Source organism: Oryx dammah, unplaced genomic scaffold, assembly GCF_014754425.2.
Source record: "Oryx dammah isolate SB20612 unplaced genomic scaffold, SCBI_Odam_1.1 HiC_scaffold_23, whole genome shotgun sequence".
Classification (NCBI taxonomy): Eukaryota; Metazoa; Chordata; class Mammalia; order Artiodactyla; family Bovidae; genus Oryx; species Oryx dammah.
In genome coordinates, this window is record NW_024070207.1 from 57,850,350 (window position 1) to 57,868,462 (window position 18,113).

Consider the following 18,113-nt stretch of genomic DNA (forward strand, 5'->3'; position numbering starts at 1 on the left):
AAACCAGGTCGGCCTGAGATGCACCTCTGTGGCAGCCTCTTCCCAGAAGCTGCAGCCACTCCGCAAGAGGAGGCCAGCCATGCCCTGAGCCCCAGTGGCTTCCCATAGGGACAGCTCTTACCGAGACTCCCAAGCTGTGGAGGGAACTAGTGGGCACACACACACTAAGTGAACTGGGACTTGGTCCCACTTCCAATTCTGCTGGACTGCAGCTCCCGGGACAGCCCTGGCACCTCAGGGATGCTCAGGATACACACTCCATGAATGTCAACCCTCTGTTTTACCATTTAAGGCCAGGACGCTCGAGTGCACCTCCAAGTAGCTGTGTTCACATACATGTACCTGTGATGCTGAACTCTAAGCAGTTCTTTTCACCTCCAAGCCATTGGCAGCCTGATAAAGGACAGCTGTAGGGAAACCACGAGCTCCTGAGAGCAATCCACCTCATCAGAAGCCGGTGGGGGGAGGCAGCGTGTCCTCTGAGTTGGGAGCAGGTCAGCAGAGACCTTGGAAGGGTCTCAGGCAGGAGGCACCAGAAGAGTCAGAGCTGGGAGGTTTCCAAAAGCCCTGCAGCCCATCAGACACAGCCAGGATGCTGCCCTGCAGAAGGCCCTTCCCACCTGCCAGCTCAGAGCTCCCCTCTGGGCAGGCGGACCCCAAGGCAGGCCAGTGCGGGGTGCCGGCCAGTGCCCTGTCCTCCCCAGGGCGCCCAGAAAGCAGCTGGCTTCTGTGTGTTCCCAGGAAGTGCCCCACCTTGCTGTCCTGGGAGCTGTCTTGATAATGAAAGCCCAGACCTGGAGTCACTTTCACAGAGAGATTTATCGAGAATGCTAACAGCACAGGATACAGTACTTCCCAACAAAAGGTGCGAACGCGTCACTTAGAAAGGCATGCTGAGTATTCTTGGCTTTCACACGTATTAAAAAACTTACAAAAATAAAATAAAACTGCGTGCTGCCCATCTTTTCAAATAGTAAAAGAACCTTATGAAAAAATCACTTGGTTTTACAACAAAAGACACAAACGGACATTTTTATGTAAATTTATAAGGCAAACTCTTTATATAATAAATAGGTTACAGGGATTCAGTGGGGGGTGTTTTTGAAACGTATACAGGTACATTCAGACAGGTTTACTGAAATGGTACAAATTTCCTTAATAAATTGCCTTTTGTTTTTAAATATATCAGTGCTTTCAGTCATTTGGCTATACACAAAGAACCTTTTTTTGAACACTACAAAAAAGCAATCAATATTTTTTTTGTTTTTAAAACGATCTACTTAAGTTTTCTAAAGTAATTGTCCCAAAACACAAAAACTGAAGGTGAATGCGATAGAGGGCTTTTGGAGATCATCTCCAGCCAAGTCTGTCCTGGGTGACTCCCCTCACCCCATACACACTTTTCCAGCCCTTTTCCTCCTGGGCTGGAGCCTGCTCCCTCTGCACAGGGTGACCAGGGTCCCTGCGACTCAGGAGGGGGCGGTGACCCTGCTTGGTTCTTCTCATTCCTAAGCCCCATGCCCGAATGGTCAGCACTGTCCTCGAAGAGGGGGGGACCCCGGGCGCTAAGGGAGCACGTGGCCACCCTGTTTTGTCAGTCCTCAATAGTGTCTGGGAGGTAACGGCTACTCAAGAGGATCGGGTTTTGCCATGAAACGAGAAGGGGGGGTTTCTCATATCCAAATTTTGCTGGGGATCAGATGACAGCCAAGGGCGTGCACCACCCCCGCCACCCCATCATCATCTCCTCGTCCAGGAAAGTGGGGAATCCAGAGGTTACGTTAGTATCCTGCACTGTGGGGCGGGGTAGATTTGATGATGGTACCCCGAACAGTAATGTCCCCCCCAAATCATAATGCCCTGTCCACACACGCCTGACCTGTGGCCACAGTGAAGGTCTCCAGGGAGATGCCCACCCTCTGGCCGAGCCTTGCCCCGCAGGCCCACCCTGACCTTCTCCCACCGAGGTGTGGTTGGCTCCGCTCACACCCCTCCTGGCTCCCCTTGCAGGAATGTCAACCTTGTCTGTCCTTACAAAGATAATCCTGATGCTGTTAATCTGGGAGTGGACCAAAACCTGGTTTTGCTCTGACTTCACAAATGGCAGCACATCAGCTATTCACTTTATCAGCTCTAGGTGTCACTTCTTTGGGTGGCTTCTGGCTGATCTGGGCAGGGGGTCCTGTCTTTGGCTCTCCCCCTCCTGGGGCAAGAGGACAGCCCCTCTCCTGGTTACCATCCCCTCCCTCTGAATTCTTTTGTTGGTAAAGAAAAGGTGTCTAGAAGCATTTGTCTCTGGAACAATTACTTTAAACATGGTTACAATACAGACTTCAGTTCAAACACAGAAGAGATTTACTTCGCAAAATTCCCTTCACCCACCGAAAATTACACAAATAGAAGCCTCAACACCACAGTTAAGAGGACCAGTAGAGAGAAGCTCATGTTTGGAACACAAAAGGAGAACTCAAAACCAAACCAAACCCAAACAGAAACAACCCCAGAGAGACGAGGGGAGGGCGGAGGAGGGGAGGAGCGCAAACACAGCACACGGTACAGTGTCCGGGTACAGGAGCCCTGCGCGAGGAAAGGGCTCGGCACACCGAGTAACAGTCCTGGTGATATTTGGTCATATATTCATCAACTACTGACTCTGGAGCGGCTGTTATTGATTGAAGCAGTGACAACTCAAAGGGAAAAGGAGGGCTTGGGAGCAAGGGAAGGAGCAGGTTTTGAGTTCTGCAAGCCTTTGCCATGCTACCGTCCAGCAACCCAGGAACAGTACACTGGGTGGGCCCTGCTGCCTGGGGCAGGCCAGGTGAGAGGTCACCGGCTGAGGCTAACTCAGTGCTGTCTTCAGATCTCGGGCAGAACTGGACACATGCCAACACCCATCTGCAAGAGGCTGGACAGCAGTGGTCGCAGCAGCTTCCTCTGGCCCCCTGGCCCAGGCTGGGTAGAAGAGGCACGGACCCACCACTAATACTGAACTGAAGGTGGGGCCCAGCCCCCAGGCCCAGGTCCTCCCAGGGGCCTGAGGGGTGCCTGGCCACCTGAAGGGCCTCTAAGGGTTTCTTTTGGACGTAGGCCTCAGAAGTAATGATGCGGGGAGGGAAGCTTTTGGCCCTGGTGATTATAATGCTCTCTGCTTTGGAAGAACAAGTTTCTGGATATTATTCTTTTTTTTTTGGTGTTTTTACTTACTTAAAAAATGATCAAAAAGAACTTACGGCTAAACTCTCTAGCAGATATTGCTCAGTAAGAATTACAAAAGCAAATGCAATTACTCATAGGATGGTGGGGGGGGAGGAAGGAACGTTTCTGGAGTCTTCGCTACCTCCTGGAGGGGACCCGCTGGACCACGTGTGGTTCTGGGGTCCCTGATGTTCTACCTGGTACAGCTCACACTTTCTGAATTGAGACACAGCCTTCTGTCTCCCATGCAGCCCCCAGACTTGGCAGAGACAAGCCCTACCAGTAGAGAGGCTTGCTGCCTGTCTGCACACCATCACTCTGACTGGTCACTGGAGGGTGTTGGCGGGGGGGCAGGTCACCCCCATGAATGCCAGCTGCCCCACCCAGAGATCAAAGGGGACCAGGCAGTGCCAACTACATTCTGGGCTTCGCCAGAGCCAGGGAGCACGCTTGCATCCACCCACTGAAATGAACTGTCCTGCCTACATCAGCGCTCTGGGGCCCCACTCACAAGCTTGGGAAAAACAGTGCGAAACCCAGGAGCTGCCTCCTTCGCTCGGCACTGGGAAGCCCTTGAAAGAAGCGAGGAAAGACCACGGCTCTGCTTGGACACGAGTGACCAGCAGACGGATTTTTCATGTTTGTTGTTGTTGTTTTCTTCGTTTGTTTTTTCTTTTTTTTTTTTTTTTGGTTTTAAAAAATTTTCCCTTGTCCTATGCTATGGTTATCAGAAATATTGTAATTAAGCAACAGGTATAATTTTAACAGGTCTTTGTGTGTGTGTGTGTAGCCACAAGCAAAATGAGTTTATAACTGTGCAATATACAGATATATATATATAAAAATTCAACTGCTTTGTGTGTCTAGTCAGTGTATTTAAATAAAAGGGACAGGAGAGGGAAAAGCAAAACTAAAGAGCAAAACAAAAGCCCAGGAGAGAAAAGACCAAGCAGGTCTATTCGTATAGTCTAGAAGATACCGGATATAATCAGGGTCACCAGGAAGAATAGCTTTGTCACTTGACACAGAGACACCGTGGGGAGAGGGACTACCAGTGGGCAGGAGCCAAACCTCGTGGCCTTTTCCTCTCATCGCTGAGCAGGACTCGAGGAGACATGTGACCGAGGGGGCGGCCGGCAGAGCCAAGGCAAGTTTCCCCAATGTTTGGAAACCTCCAGCTGATGCCCCTTCCATGAGGGTCCTCTCCCCTGCCCTCCCTTGGCCCCAGGCCCCAAGGAGCACAGAGCCAGGGACTGTCCTCAGGGGCAGGCCACACCACAGGCAGACGCTGTGGAGGAGACATCACCTTCTCCTGCTTAGTGGCCTGGGCCCTAATTCGAACTAATTCTTCCTGACACCTCAGCAATTGGGGCAGGCTCACTGGAGATGACAGAGGAGGAAGGAACAGGTGAAGTCAGGTAGCGAGGAGGTTGCGTGCCTTCACAATTTCCTGCTGAGTGCCCCCCTTTCCCACCCGGAGCTGGGCTCCTGTAGCTTCGCAACAGGCAGGTCTCCCTGCAGGGACTGCTACCCGAGAGACAGAGGAAGAGACAGAGAGAGAGACTCTCCAGTGACCCAAGGGCCCCAAGGCGCAGACCCAGCAGTTTCAGGCTGGATTCCCCTTCACCTGCAACGCTGGCCACACAGCAGGCCAGGTTGCAAGTCCTCTTAGATCAGCCTTTTTTTGGCAAAAGCTTGCTCTTATTCACTCAGAAACATCAGGATGTAGTTTCTTGCTCAAGGTTTCCTAGGTCTTTTTTCTGCAATGTTGACAAGGGGCTTCATTGTTCTCTTTTTTCCCCCTTGAACATGGAACTTTAGACCCTGGGTGAGGCAGCTCCTAGCGAGCTCTAACAATTCAGCTATGTTTTCTAAAGATTGATACAGTTTCAAAAAGAGAAAGAAGCAAAAACAGACTCAACAAACCCCTCCAGTAGAGCAGAGCGCTGAGATGGGGCCCTTGCAGAGAGCAACTGAGAGCCGGAACACAATGTGGCGGGGCTGTCGGCTTGAGAGTGGGGAATCCACTACGAGCCTGGCAACACGCCTGTGCCCCTAGCCCTCCCCAGGCACTGGCCAGTACTCAGGGGGTCAGTAGGCTGATGCCCACAGGGCTCTAGAGAGAACTCACTTCCCCGAGGTCTGGATGGTTTGGGCCACCCACGCAGGCAACTCACATCAGAAAAACAATTTGGGGCCATGACCCTGCTAGAGATGGCTGTGCCGAGCTAGGGCTGATGCCTGTGACCTCCCCTGGCCTTGTTGGGCCTGGTAGGAACACTCTGGAGAGGGGGCACAGAGCTCAACTGCCAGGCTCCACGATATCCAGGCTACCATACCTGGTGGCTTCCCTTTACACCCTCTGTCCCCTCCTGGGCTCACGCTGCTTGTTAGAAGTTACTTCAGATCCAGAGGTCCTGTCAGCTAAGGAAACTGCTCTCCCACCAAAGATGGCAGCGTGCTTGTGGCTATTTAAGTACCCTCCTTCATGATGGCTGTCACGGCAATGACAGGCAGGGAGGCAGGTGACAACTTGGTGCTGTTCCATGTCCCACTGCCACTGCTCATGGCCTCTAGGCTGGCATGCCACCACTGAGCAGACTGCTGCTAGCAGCGGCATGGGGGCTCAGAGAGAAGTCAGGTGCTGACTGTGGCCAGCATGCCCAGGCCACCACTGCGGCTTCCACCGTCCAGGGAGCTGAAGGGAGTGGGGGGGGGGGCAGCGCACTTCTGGGGGTCTCCTGTGCCTTTCGATAGGGACTACGGTGCAGAAGGGACGTGTACTGGACCTTGCTGTGCCCCAGGGGCCCTGCCTCACTGTGGTGTCAATGCCAGCAACGACACGGGTTAGGACTGCCAAGTGACAGGCATGGGGCGGGGAGACCCAATGTGACGGACCTAGCCCCTTGGGTATCTGAAAGCTGTCTTATCAATTCCTGCCTTCTGGACACAGTCCCTAAGGGATGCCCCCTGAATCTTCGCGATGTTCAAGTACACACAGAATCAACATCACATTCCCCAACTGGGCCGAACACAGCTGGTGAGAATTCCAAGGCTAGGCCTGCCCTCCAACCTTCTGTCCACCTGTCTTCAGGACAGAAGTGGTATAGGACCTTCAGCACCCCTGCCCAAAGGTGACTCGCTCATAATGCCTGTATCTGGGGGAGAGGGGATGTGGATGAAAGGGGGAGAAAACTCTAAGGTGCCACCTGCAGCCTTGAAACTAGGGGCAAGAGCTGGGGAGCAAGGGGCCTGCAGGTCAGGCTGGGCAGAAAGGAAACGCCACTTGAGATACAGTGTTCTCAACCACCACCATCAGTCAGCCCCCAAATCAACTGTTACAGGTCAGAGGTGGGCATGGCAGGCCCAGCTCTCCTTGGCCCAGGACCAGATGGTGCCAAGCTGCTAGGGAGGTCAGCTTTGGAGACCAGTCCCAGGAGCCACGTTTTATGGATTTGGTGTAATTAATGCCTCAAAACCTGACCCAGCAAACCAGACGGCACCTCCCTGACAAATGGGCTGGAGAGCGGGCTCATGTGGACAGGGGTCCTCTGAGAGTGCCAGGAGCCTTTTGTCCTTGGAGGAAGAGGGACTCCAATGAACACGCCCCCTCTTCCAACTCCCATCCCTTCCTAGGGGAGGACTCAGAAGTGAAGCCCAGCAGGTGGACAGCAGAGTGGGTTTGGTTAGGGGACTTGCTTTTGTAGCATCAAGAAATGGATACAAAAATGCTAGAAAGGGCAGCTACAACTCCACAAACAGAACAGGGCAAATTCCCTTGCTTCTAACCATTCTGGGAGAGAGAGACACGGTTTCGTTTTTTTTCTGAAGCTACTGATTGGAACTGTCAACTAGGGGTCCTGATCACTAAAGGACTGGCAAGGAAGTGCTAGATGGTTTCTAAGATGTTTCACTCCTTCATGGTTACACTGCAGTGAGGAAAGCTGGGGGATAGTAACTGAAATACACGAGACAACACGCACTTGACAGTTCATGGCAGCAGCTCACGTGGGACGTGCTTGTGGGTGTTTCTGGAAGCATAAGACTGCTGTCTCGTTTGCTACTTTGATAAGGTACTTCTCAGTTGGACAGATTTAGATATAAGAGACATCTCTGTAAACACAGAAAAGGATATACCAATATGATGAAGATATGCAGCTAGATAAGGACTTCCTGAACAGAGGGTAAGAGCACGGGGTCTCAAATTGAAACTGACAAATGAACACCCCGCAACAAGCCCAAGCCTCGACGCCCCAACACCACAGCCCTGATGCTGATGGGGAAAAGCTTGAAGTACCAGCCACCCCCACTAGCCTCCAGCAAGCAAAGGCTGCATGGGGCCCAGCAAAGAACTCCTGCTCAGAGGAGTGGCAGGGGGTATCTGCACTCATTTTGCCTGCTGCCCGGCCTGACTACCCCGCCCTAGCTGGGTCCTGCACAGGCCAAGGTCAGGGCTTGGCCACTCCATGACACTGGCAGGCCACAGCGGGTCTCTGTGCTGCCCTTGGCTCTGCAATCCCAATCTGGGTCCACTTCTCCTACCCACTGCCGTTGAGTGGGAAGGCTGAGGAGACCTGGGATCCAGGGTCTGACTGAAGGAAGGGACTCCTGGGAGAGCAATATCCTGCCTCTCCCATGCCCCTCAGAGAGGCTGGGGTACTAGGGCTGGGTGGATTCAGCGGAGTCTGGGGCTTCCTCAGGGCTCAGAAATGGGTGGCAGGGGAGGCTGGGGTGGACGGCGGGAAGGCCAAGGGTGGGGGTAGTTCTCAGGGCCTGAGCTGACCAGTGTCGGCTCGAAGTACAGTTGGGCACTGAGGCTGCCTGGAACGGAAGGGAGCAGTGAGGACGAGGGAGGAAGGGGAGAAATAAAAAGGCTGAAATGAAAGGAGACAGAAACCAAAGGAGAGGAGAGAAACCAATCAGGAAGTCCTTATAAATTGCAGCAAACACTTAGAGTTTCGGAGCTTCGTGGGAACCCTATGTGCTGAGCCCACTTGAAAACAAGCGCAGGTATATACAGATCCAGGTAGTTGTCAACACTGTCACGTCTAGTGGCCTGAGGGACAAAGGGTCGCCAAGTCAAGCTCGCTAGCTTGCTCGCAAAGCAGGTTTGTTTTGAAGTGGGAACATGAAGACTCAATAGTGCAAATAGTTCTAAGCTGTCCCTAAAGGAGTTGAGAATTGGAAAAGTTTTGGAAGAACATTTCCCCTGCCTTCCCCCTGGCCCCCGGCCCTGTCTACTAAGGCTCGAACTAGCGGCCACAACTGCTCTGAGCAGCTAGGGATGCCTTCTACCTGGCCTGCAGCACTCCGCCAGCTGCAGCCTGGGCTAGCCTGCTGGGGCCCTGGCACGTGGCCTTGGTGGCCTCTGTCTAGCGCTACCCGCTGGAGGCCAGCCCTGAGCCAATGTCGCCTCCGGCGCAGGCCAGTCGACAACCAGGGGGGCTCAAAGGATGCCTCCCTCCTAGCTGGGCCAGAACCAGGGCCGACAGGTGCTACGTCCCCATCCTGTGAAATGTCCTGGTCGATTTGGGATTGGGGCTGGTGGGGAGCCGTCTGTGTACCCCCATGGGTGGGATCACACGGGCTGGAGCCACTGGCCGTCTCCACCGTCTCGAAAGGATCCAACTGTCTCTTTTGCCCCGGACCTCCTGGTCCCGATGTGGGTGGGCATAAGGGGGGCTGGAGGGTGGGGTGGTGGAGCTCGAGGCTGCGCAGGGTGTGGGGGGAGAGGAGAGCTGAGACTGGGGTAGCGATAGCCCCCAAACCAGGAGTGTCTTCTCAAGTGCTCTCTGTCCCTAGTGACCACGTAGGGGGTACTGGGTGGGAGGGAGGTGCAGGCACACCCTAAGAAGCCTGGGCAACAGCTTGTCTGGTCAGTAGTATCTGCAGCAAGCCTTGTTGAAGGAGCCTAGTTTAGAAAAGTGCAAAGCTACTTCTGGCCCTGGTTAGGTCTTCAACCTGACTGTGCTTGTCGATAAGAAAAAAACATCCCCAATGCTCCAACTACTCCCACCCTGAAGCCACGAAACTCTAAGTTTACTGAAAGAAAAAAAAATATTTTTTATTTCAGTTAATCGGGAAGCTTTGTCAGAGCCCTACCCATAAGGAGAAGAGACAACAGCTGCCTTTATTCTTGTTGGTTTGCTTTGCAATCCGCTCTGCGTAAAGTCAGCTAACTCTCTCGGTCACGGGCGTCCGGCTGTCCACAGGCTCCTCTCTGTTTGGCCTTGGCATGGAGGATGAGACAATGTCTTTGCGCTCTCCCTCCCCTCGGTGTTTGTACTTTTCTGTGGCCGGGGCCGTGGTGGCGAGCGCGGGCTGAGTCTTAGCAGGCTCCTTGGGGCAGCCATCGCTCTCCAGCGAGCCTGCTCTCGGCATCTTCTCCTCTTTGCAGACGCTGCTGCTCAAGTCCTGGGGCTCAGGGGGGCTGGCAGGGTCCTCGGAGCTCTGGGGCTCGGGCGGGGGTGGGGGCGGGGGCAGGAGCAGAGGCGTGGGGGCCTTTGGGGGCTCCACGTGATGGTGGTGGTGGTGGTGCTCCTTCTTGGGTGGCGAGGAGGCACTGCCGCTGCGCCCCTTGGGGCTGCTCTCCTTGCTTTTCCGCCCTGGGCTCTTGCAGGTCTTCAGTCCCTTCCCGCTCTTCTCGCCAAGCGTGGACACCAGCAGGGGCTTCACCACCTCCTTCACCTCAATGCTCACCGTCTCCCGGGTCTTGCGCTTCTTGATGGGGAGCACGGTCTCCTGCACGGACCGGATAGATGACTCCTTCACGGCTTTCTTTTTGGCCTCGGCGGCAGCGGCAGCAACCACACTGCCTGGCTTTCGGCCTCGTTTCTTGGGAATGGCCTGGGGGTCAGCCTCCGCTTTTCGCTTCCGGCCGGGGCGCTTGATGACCATGACCTGGGCTGAGGTGGTGGCCCCACCCCCTTCTGCCTTGCTGCCCGGCGCAGCTTGGAAAGGCATCTTGACGAGCAGCTTTCCAGGACTTTTCTCCAGAACCCTTTTCACCTGCACACCCTCTGATGCTGCTGCCTTGGGTCTCGTGGTGCCACTCCCTTTGGGGCGTCCCCGACCTCTGCCAGTTCCTGGAGCTTTGGGAGATTTGGGCTTCTTAGGTGGTTTCTGTTCTCGCCGGGAGGGGCTCCCTCTCCCGGTTACCGTGAAGTCAAAATCATTAGGGTCCAGGGAGGTGTCGCCTACCTTTTCGAAGTACGCAATCAACTCCACTTTAGAGCGAAAGGCTTTTCCCTGGGGACTGTGGGAACAAGCGAAGACACACAAAGAATGGTTAGAAGCTTCCAGAGCAATGCTGGAGGTGGGGCACAGGAGAAGGTGGATGGTGAACCCTCTGACAGGAGGTGTTCTGCAACTGACATGCCCAATGATACAGCTCATCAAGAGGGACATTTAAGAGAAGCTGAGATGAGCTAAAACTAGGGAGCTATGGTCCCACTTATACAGGAAGCAATCGGGTCGCCTGACGGTCTAGGTGCCCACGTGGCCTGCTGCTACCTGGATGCCCCGGGGAGTTGCACTCCTCAGCCCCCCAAAGGGGTCTGGCCCAGGGACCCTGTCTACCTGCCAGACTGAACTCTCCAGGAATCAGTTTCCTCATTCGCCAGTAGGATGATACTTTATCTGAGTTACTGGAATTAAATGAGACTGTACGAGTGAATTTTCAAAATGGCTAACCTGTCTGGAGTCATCTAAGGGGGAAATGAACGTAGTCACACTCGTCCTCTAAATATCTGGCTAGGAAGTGACTCTGTTTCAACAGGTAACACCCAACCACCAGCCCACAGCTGGACAAAGGCCAGAGGGACAGTGGGAAAGGCACTCCAAGCCCATCTGGGGCTCTCTCTAGGCTGTATCAGACACCCCCCTTTCCCAGCACGCCTCACACAATAGACTGAACCCTATGAATTCGTATTTCTCAGGGCTTATGAAGTATTGGCACCGAAGGACTCTCCCACAAAGAAGAGGTTCCCAGGTTCTGAGGACAGCCCCTGTGCTGGGAAATCATCAGCAGAGTATGCATGGCAGAACTCTGTGTCCCCAGTGCTATTTTTCCTCCAGACAAGGCCCTGATGGACATCTCCCTCAGGGCAGTGACCTCCCCAGGTGGTCATTCCAAGCATACCTGATCGTACCCACCAGCAGTGGTCACTACTGAAGACCCGACCAGAAGTGGGGTTATCACACACACTTTCTTGATCCATGAGCCGCAAGGAGCTAACACTCCAAGGGGTCCCCATCAGTTTCTTAGTGGTGGTCCCTGACTCCCCCCAACCCCACACCACCACTAGCCTTCCCTGCTCTGGAGAGACAGGAATCACCCTCACTTACTTGATCAAGTACACATCATACTTCCCAGCGGAGCGGCCAGATTTCCTTTGCTTAAGCTTTCGGGTCCAACCTTCGGGCAGAGTGGGGTCATCGTACATGGGGCCCCGATCACGAATGATGGAGCGCCGCTGCTTGGGGGACGCAGAAGCTTCTGGCACGGCTGGGGCCGAGCCTGACCCTTCTGAGGTCTCTGCTTTGCCGGCCTCTGCTGGCTCGGCAGAGTGGTGGGCTGCTGGCTGCAGGGGCTCATGCTTGCCCTCTTTGTCTTCTTTCTTATCCTTCTTCACCTTTTTGAACTTCAAAGGTTTGTCCTTCAGGCCCTGGAGATCCTGCTCTTCGGACTTTTCTTCCCTGAGTGTTAAACAAGGATGTCAGTATCACAGGGAACAAACTGGTGTGCAGAAAAAAGTGGGCGCCAGCAGGTCTGGGGTGCCCTGACATGGGCAGGGCCCCAGGAGAGGGGCTGTCCTGCTAGCGTCCCCCAGATTGAAATGCCCTTCCCCTTCACAGATGACTTGAGAGCCTGGGGCTGCTGACAGTGATGGCCCGCAGCACCCTACCGACACTGTGGTCACCCGAGGCCCATCCCTAGCAGGCTTGCCAAGATGGCTTCTCAGTGTTACGAGCTAGGGCCTCTGGGTTGGACGAATGATGAGAGGCTCTCTCACCTGCTGGAGAGGGACCTACTCACCAAAATTGAGGGGGTTCCTCTTCCCCAGGGAGTGTTACTTTAAGTTTTTGTGTTTTTAAGCATGAGTGTTACTTTAAGCTTTTGTGTTTGGGGTTTTCTCAAATGGGTATTCAATGAAAACCGCACAGTACACCCTGGTGATGGGAAGAGCCCAACACTGCCCCTGGGGAGGTGGTGCCAAGTGCAGTGCTGAGGAAAAACCTGCAGATTTGGAGTAAGCCACACCGAGCCCAAATCGTGATTTTTTTGCCATTTCCAAACATGGATCTGCACAAGTGACTTCAACATCCTGTGCCTCAGTCTCCTCCTATCTTGACAATGGGTACCAACACCCTAGACAGAGAAGAGTCACAAAGGCATTGTCTAAACAGTGGGATGGGGCAACCAGACACTACTGCCCAGGGTTCTCACGTGAGAAGAGGAGCAGTTCCCTGCTGGGGGAGTCTTTCTCACCAGACTCTCCTGACAACGTGGGGCTTTGGCACTGGGACGTGCCTGATTCCAGGGCGGGCCCCTCCCCATTCCTCCATGCTGACAGACCAGTTCCTCCCCTATGCGTGGGTCCCACCCCGTAGGGCCCCCTCCTATCTCCTTGGACAATGGTTACTGTGAGGCTCCAGACTCTGGGATTAGAGTCTGGCCATGCTGCTCTCGTGGCTGGGCCAACAGGGTGAGAGCATCACCTGGGCCAGGGAGGCCCGGAAACCAGAACTGTGGGCTCAGAGCCAGTCACCTGCAAAGCCCTCTCTTAGAAACTCACCCTGGAAAAGAGCCAGACTCATCTGTATTCCAGATCTCAGCCCCAGAGCCTCCTGGGGCCCGTGAGGCTCACAACAGCCCACCCCAAGTGACTTCCCTTGCTGGCCATGCCCTGGAGACCACCACCAAGGCACCAAGGCCTGCCTTGGCCACAAGACTCGGATGACATGGCTCAGTCCCCAAAAGTGAGTTTGCACCAGGAACTCACAGGTCGGGCCCGGGGAGACGGGGTGTGGAAAGGGCACACCTCGCCCTCCTACCTATCCTGGCTGTCTCCGCCAGAGCTCGAGGGTAAACCCAGGCTTAGCTCTGTGTCAGGAACCCAGACAGTCCTGGGCCACAGGAAAACGTGGCCCTGATGGCCAAGTCTGGCTTCTTCAGAGCCCTCATGTGCATTTGTGGATACTGTAACTACGGTGAGCTTTGGCATGAACCATGTGCCCCAGGAATGCCCCTTAGGTACCAACAAGGGTGTCAATGCCGTCTAGGGCCAGCCCTTCTAGAAATCTACCAAGAAGACATACCCACAGAAACACAAAACAACATTCTGCATTTGAGCACAATGCTATTGCTGATAGCATTCTTCTTACTGGCCCAAGACTGCAGCCAAGCCAGACAGCCACTGCCCCAGACCTACTGGGCCAACACTGACATGTGTGCACCACGGAGAGCCAGGTAGCCTGAACCCCAGGGTGGGAACCTCAGGGTGGGACCCCCAGGAAGGGGTCCACGGTAGGCCATCCTCCAGGGGAGAAACAGAGACTTTAGGAAGCAGAGGGCAGAAATGCACAGAACTAGTCCAATATGGGGTAGGCGGGACTGAGGTGAGGAATGGCACAGGGCCAGAACTCACCAGGTGCGTGGACCAGAATTTCATTTTCTGAATCATGTAAAAGTTGACATAACCAAAAAGAAAATCAAGACAGAAGGGAAGAGACTAGAACACGCCTAGCATCCATGGAGGGGAAACAGGCTGGCTCAGGTCCTAGGGCAGCCTGTGTTGGGGAAAGTGAAGGTCCAAAAACATGAACTGCTTAGATTTCAGAGAAGAAAAGAACCTGCTTGGCGATGTTGGGGGGAAAGGAGGGAAAGACAGAAAGTGAGGGAGGGTCTCAAGGGTCTTATGGGGAAGAAGGTTTTGGGTAGCAGGGAGGCCTCAAGGGGGCGTCATGGAGCTGTGTCGGGTTTGATTCTGGGTGTGATGGGATTCCTTCAGCTGCTATGTGGAGAGTGGCCTGCGGGAGACCCCAGAGGGCAGCAGGTGGCCTGGGGGACTCTGAAGCCTGCTGGACTCCGTGCCACAGCAGCCCTGCAGCAGTATCACCTTGATGATCTGGGGCAGGGGATGGCAATTCCTCAGGGGGCGATGCCCAGGGCAGGGTAGACCACTCCAGGGGCTCTTGAGGCACACTCCCAGGTGTAGGTAGTGGGGACTTGGGACGTGACCAGGAGGTGGAGCAACACAGCTGGCCAGTGTGGGGACAAGTGCCACCAACTGAGGATAGGGAAACCTGGGCCAGCAGCAGGACAGCCAGCCCTGCGAGGAGGCACTGCAGGAGCAGCTAACACCGCATTATAAGCAGTCTCCACCTCAACACAAAGGAACAACTAAAAAGAAGCTCAAAGAGGGGAGGAGAGAATTCTTTGGCTACCAAGTGAGGAGACCCCTGTGCCCAGACTGCAACTTGGCCTAAATGAATTGCGTGGGCTTTGAAAGATTTTTATTACAATCACACAGACATAACGTAAAACCTGCCCTTTCACCTAAATGATCGATAAATGAGTTTTTAATAGCACCAAAGATGGGAATAAGACAGCCTTTAACTATCTAAACTTTGATTTTCTGACTGCTACTGAAAACAAATAAAAGCCCACAAAGAAGCCTGGAAGCCATCCTGCTGGGTATGAAGTGGAGACAAAAAGGGTGCCAAACAGGTAATCCAAGTGAGTTGCCCCTGGCTCAGTTGCCTGCTCGGTGACAGGGTAACCTGAAGGAGGGAGGCCAGGCAAATACTCGAGGCCCCCCAGCAGAAGGGTTACGGGGTTTGTTAAAACACAGTTTCAAAGAAACCAAACAGCCCTCTCTTCATCCCCTCTTTCATCAGACTGTATCTCTGTGTGCATGCACGTGCACACACACACTGCCCCAGAGAGGACCGTGAGAACTGAGTACCTAGTTCTTAAGTTCATCCATTTGAGACTTGCGGGTATCCACCTGATCAACTCTTCAATGTTACAGGTCAAAAGAAAAGCAGAGATAAGCAGACAAGGTCACCTGTCTGAGGTCATATCTGAGATGACATGTGCTCGTCGACGGCCCTTGCCCGAAGCCAGCCTCAATTCTGGGTGGGGACACCAGGGTAGAACCAAACTCACTCTCTAGGCTTCAAGTGCTCCCCATTTGGGGGAGTGAATGAGGGGAGGCAGCCAAAGGTGACCCTGTCCTCTGTCCCAGGCACAGAGGAAGGCTAGACACAGCGGGTCTTCAGGGGTGATGATGAGTGCTCCAGGCAGGGCAGACCAGGTGGGCCTGGGTGACCCCAGCAACAGCTCTATCCTGCCACCACTGGGACGCCCCTCCCTGGAGGAATGAATGAGTCGGGGTAAGCCCCGTGTGTCACCCTGGCTCTTGACTTCTGAGAGGCCTTTCCTGCTCCCCACAGCACCCCAGAGAGCACACACGTCCTCTTTCCTATCATCCCCTCACTCAGGAACCGTGTGCCAAGGGAAGATGACACCCTCTGCCCATCAGCTTCAAGGAGGCAGCCAGGACATGCCGACTCTGGGTGCCTGGGCCCTGGGGTTGGCAGGAGAGGGTGCCGGAGCGGCCACTGAGGGCCCAGGAAAGCCGAGAGTGACGCCTACAGTGACAGAGAGTGTGTGGCCACAGAGGACAGTCATGCTGGGGGTGCAGGTCCACGGATCAGCTTCCCGCAGTGAGGCAGAGACCTGCAGAGACTCCTCTGGCTGAAACTACCAAAATTGCCGGACTGAACGACTTCCAGAAGATGCTATAGAAGACAGTGCTTATAAAGGTTGACCAATATTCACAAACTGGCCAGAGACTAAGGAATACACAGGCTAAAGAGGCCGGGAAGGGAGGGAGGGAGTCCTATTTGGCGAGGACTCCAGCAGGTGCCCCACGGCCGACCAGTAGAAGAGCCAGGGACAGGGAAAAGCGGGGACAGGGATAAGCGGTGATGCCCCTGGAAATAGGGGCATCCCATGTAGCGGCAGGCATGGACTCTTCAGAATGGGTTGCAGCTTGCGCAGAAAAAGGGCTGGTGACTGAAGACATGGGCCACCCAGGAGCGCCATGTCAGCCTGGACTGGCTCACTGAAGGCAGCCGGGGAGGTGATGCTGAAGTCCTTGAGGGCTCCAACTGCCCCAAATGCATGCCCAGAGCAGAGTCAGCCTTCAGGCCTCAGGAGGGTGATGGCGTGCCTGCTTGGGGCACAGGGGCAGCATGTCTGCAGAGGCAGAGGTGATGGCAACATGACTGGAAACTGTGCTACCCGACACCAAGATTTCAAAGCTGTTTCACCCAAGCTGTCTCACAATTAAAGAGGATGCCTTCACTTCACGTGGATATATTAAGAGAAAAGGCTGGAAACCTTGCAGAAGTGCCTTCTTTTAGTGGCTCAAAGCACTGCAACGTTTTCAATAGCATTATGCTCTAGATAGTACAGCTATGAGTGTGAAAGAAAGTGTTGACATGTTTCCCTGTGTTTTTAAAAAAAAAATCACTGCCAAAGGCAGCTTTGCCCAGGACCCAGCTTTTAATATCAACAGAAAAACTAACCTGTGCAATGCAGGGAAGGAAGCACCAATCTGGGGGTCATGGAAAAAACCAGTCAGCTGATGTTGATGCCACTTGCAAATGCCAACAGAGCCTTCAGTGAGCCCTGGTGCTTCTTTAACCACAATGGTTACTGGTTTTGTGAGCTCTGATTACCAAATCACACAGGTTTCTCATGGTCTACTCCGATCCAGTTTTTCCCATAACAACTTCTGTTTTTCAATGTGTGATTAGCAAAACACATGCTTTGGGGAGGAAATGACATATCACATTGAAGCAGAAGAGCTACACAAATCTTAAACATCTACAAAGACTAAGAGAAGGCTCTTGTGTAAATAAAATCATTTGCTAATTATGCTCGTGAAACAAAAAACATTAGATCAAATCCTTGCTTTGACCTAGCAAAGGAAAAAGAGTTGCAGGAATCTTGACTTCAGTCCAAATCACTGTATCCCAAGGGGTCTGATGGCAAGAACTGACTGTATTTTCCTAATGAAAGGAACCTCCAGTAATCATGCGGGAGGCAGCCTTGGGATGCCGTACCAGGCAGTCTTTGGATCCAAGGCTCCTGTGAATTCCACGGGTGTGATCGCTGACATCTGGCACTTGCACTGATCAGACCATGGACACTCAGGTGGGATTACTCAACCCCCAAGGATTTCATATTAAAGACAGACAGACCACAAAACCAGGTGAAGGCTGTAGCTGAAAAGGTATTCTTCCCTTGAAGTGGAATCAGGCTCCCCCAGAGTGAGCTCTAGGACACTTCCAGAGCCCCAGTGATATCCTGACGTTTCCTAATTTCAGTCATGCTTGCATCAGGCCCATGTTGGGAGATGCGTTGTCTCAGCACCTTTCATTTCCAGTCAGCCACCCCGTGGAGTCCGGTCAGGAGCCCAAGCATCACTACGAAGCCACGAACTGGAAGGATGAGGGGGTGGCTACTTCCCCACGTCAATAGTCTGGGACCCAAGGCGAGAACAGGCCTCCCGGCAGAGGCTGCTTCTGTCCCGAAGAGTCACTCGTTGGGGCTTCCAATTCTTTCTCCCTCCAGTATGAGCTGCAGCATCTCAGAATCCAGGAGGTTTCTCTGCATGAATCATCAAGGCAGCAGCACTGTGAGTCTCCAGCTTTGGCCCTTTTAAAGATCTGAGAGCAATCAAACTGGCACTGCAAGATGGTCTCAGAGGTCTCTGCAGAGGAGGAAGAGGGACGGGGTTCTGCTTGAAGGCTTCAACAGTGGAACCTAAAGTTCAGTGGCCCTGTTCTGAACTCAGTGTATTATTTAATAGCCCAGTTTTTAGAAGATGCAAGAAACTATG

At 53.7% G+C, this 18,113-nt stretch overlaps 1 protein-coding gene across 2 annotated transcripts in view; it reads right to left on the reverse strand.

Annotated features, from left to right (window-relative positions):
- Positions 1 to 800: 800 nt before the first annotated feature.
- Positions 801 to 18,113, reverse strand: part of MECP2 (methyl-CpG binding protein 2) — a 58,821-nt gene continuing 41,508 nt past the window's right edge. For both annotated transcript variants that reach the window (XM_040265506.1, XM_040265507.1), the window contains 2 exons: positions 11,542 to 11,892; positions 801 to 10,450 (listed from right to left, as the gene is read on the reverse strand). In XM_040265506.1, the coding sequence (XP_040121440.1) occupies positions 9,367 to 10,450; positions 11,542 to 11,892 (1,435 nt within the window). In that variant the 3' untranslated portion in view covers positions 801 to 9,366. The remainder of the gene's footprint in view (positions 10,451 to 11,541; positions 11,893 to 18,113) is intronic.